This window comes from Gekko japonicus, unplaced genomic scaffold (genome assembly GCF_001447785.1).
Source record: "Gekko japonicus isolate JY-2015 unplaced genomic scaffold, Gekko_japonicus_V1.1 scaffold4021, whole genome shotgun sequence".
Taxonomy (NCBI): domain Eukaryota; kingdom Metazoa; phylum Chordata; class Lepidosauria; order Squamata; family Gekkonidae; genus Gekko; species Gekko japonicus.
In genome coordinates, this window is record NW_015173259.1 from 86,680 (window position 1) to 89,059 (window position 2,380).

Here is a 2,380-nt window from a genome sequence, read left to right on the forward strand (position 1 = left end):
CTCTGCAACTTACCTGGCTGCTTCTTGCTCCTCGTGGCCCGACTGAGGGCTGCTGGGAGCAGGGGGCAGGGTTTGTTGCATGTGCCCGCCCCCTTGGCTCTTTACTGCCGGAGCTCCGCTCCAGTGCGCTCCCGCAGGAAATGACCCCTGGCTCCTCCCCCTCAGGCGGAACAAGGTCCTGAACCACTTCAGTATAATGCAGCAGCGGCGGCTGAAGGACCAAGGCGACGAGGAGGAGGAGGAGAAGGAGAAGAAGAGCAAGAAGAAAGGCAGCGACCTCCGGATCAACGACCTGGAGGAGGACCTGGAGATGAGCTCGGACGAGAGCGAGCTGAGCGACGCTGACGGTGCGGGGGATGGGGACGGGCAGGCAGAGAGACACCCCCCCCCCCGAGGGACCCCTTCCGAGAGGCCTGTGGGCCGTAATGGGCTCCCCCGCAGTCCCCTGCTCCCGCCTTCCTTGTCTGGAGCATTCCGGGAAGAAGTGCTGGGTTTGGCCGAGCCTCCCAGGGGTGGATCCAAAGTAGGGGGCAGGCAGCAGTCTAGTCCCTGCTTTAGGCCTTCTGCTGCTTTTGGGGGATTGAGGTGGGCGTTGTGGGGTGGGATCCAGGGCCAGGGCCTTTTCGGTGGCGGCCCCCAACCTGGTGGAACGAGCTCCCGGAGGAGATCAGGGGCCTGCGGGACCTTGTACAGTTCGGCAGGGCCTGCAAGACGGAGCTCTTCCGCCAGGCTTTCGAGTAGGAGCCCGCCACTACTACCACTACTACCACCAATGCCAGCAATTACCATCTGCGGTGCAAGGCCAGCCTAATCGATATTCTATGGTACCCTCTGGAGCCCAGAGCCTGAGAACCTTGGGGGCGGTATGATATGGTCTGCCGCTGTGATTTAAAATTGTGAGCATTTTAATTGTAAGTTATTTAATTGTTTTAACTGTTTTATGATCTGGTAAAGGTAAAAGGTAAAGGTCTCCCTTGCTCGAAAGCCAGTCGAGTCCGACTCTAGGGTTGCGGTGCTCATCTCCGTTTCAAAGCCGAAGAGCCAGCGCTGTCCGAAGACGTTTCCGTGGTCATGTGGCCGGCATGACTAAACACCAAGGCGCAGGGAACGCTGTTCCCTTCCCACCAAAGTGGTACCTATTTATCGACTTGCAATTTCTTGCTTTCGAACTGCTTGGTTGGCAGGAGCTGGAACTAGAGACGGGAGCTCACTCTGTCATGTGGCAACTCGGGTCTCAAACTGCTGAACTACCGACCTTCCACAACCTGCAGTTCAGCGTCTTAACCACTTGAGCCACCGCAGCTCCTTTATGATCTGGTACATTGTACCAAATACTGTTAGCAGCCCTGAGCCTGCTCACGGGGAGGTCGGGATATAAGTGTGATAAATTAAAAAAATAATCCCACGCAGGGACTCTGGAATCCTTTCCGAACAGGGGTCGGCCGTGGCCACGGGACCGTCCAAGCCACTCCCTTGCAGTGTCTTTCGGCCTTGTCAGCCCTCGCTGCCCGGGCCAGAGAGAACTCACGGAGGGTGCCCCTTTCGCCCGCTTTCCTCCTCGCCCGTCATCTGTTTCTAAAAAGTTGTCTGTGGTGATGGCCCGCGTGGCGTCCTGTGGCAGAGAGTTCCGCATGCTATTGCCCCCGCTGCATCTTTCCTGGGGTCAGACCAGTGTTCCCTCTAAGCTGAGTCAGTGTGAGCCAGCTTACGTTTTTTTTAGCCTCTGGCTCACACGTTTTTTGTCTTCGCTCAGGAAGGAGGGCTCCAGAGCAAACTAGTTTATGCAGTAGCCAAATCACCTGCTCGCCGCTTTAATGCTGGTAGCTAACCAGGTAGAATGTTTTGCTCACAAGACTCCACAGCTTAGAGGGAGCCTTGGTCAGGAGCAGTGTTCCCTCTTAGCTGAGTTAGTGTGCGCCGGCTCACAGTTTTTTAGCCTCCAGCTCACGCGTTTTTGTCTCCGCTCAGGAAGGAGGGCTCCAGAGCAAACTAATTCATGCAGCAGCCAAATCACTCGCTCACAAGTTTAATGCCAGGAGCTCACAAAGTAGAATTTTTGCTCACAAGACTCCACAGCTTAGAGGGAGCATTGGTCAGGAGGAGGCAGTGTAGTCCCTGCTTTAGGCCTTACTCTGTTGTCAGGAGACGCAGGTGGGCGTTGCAGGACTGGATCCCACGCATCCCACCCATCATTTCCAAGCAGGAGTCGGCTGTGGCCACGGCACGTTCAGCTGGCTCCCCTGCGGCTTCTTTTGGCATTGTCAGCCCTCGGTGCCAGGGCCAGAGAGAACGCTGCCCCCCCCGCCCACCCACTCTTCCCCTCGTCCTTCATCCGTTTCCAAAAAGTTTTCTATGGCATCCTGTGGCAGAGCGTTCCCCA

At 56.7% G+C, this 2,380-nt stretch overlaps 1 protein-coding gene across 1 annotated transcript in view; it reads left to right on the plus strand.

Moving 5' to 3' along the window:
• GTF2F1 (general transcription factor IIF subunit 1) overlaps nucleotides 1-2,380 on the plus strand; it is a 29,778-nt gene that overhangs the window by 10,614 nt on the left and 16,784 nt on the right. The window contains exon 7 of the mRNA XM_015422809.1: nucleotides 166-347. Coding sequence (XP_015278295.1) covers nucleotides 166-347 — 182 coding nt within the window. The remainder of the gene's footprint in view (nucleotides 1-165; nucleotides 348-2,380) is intronic.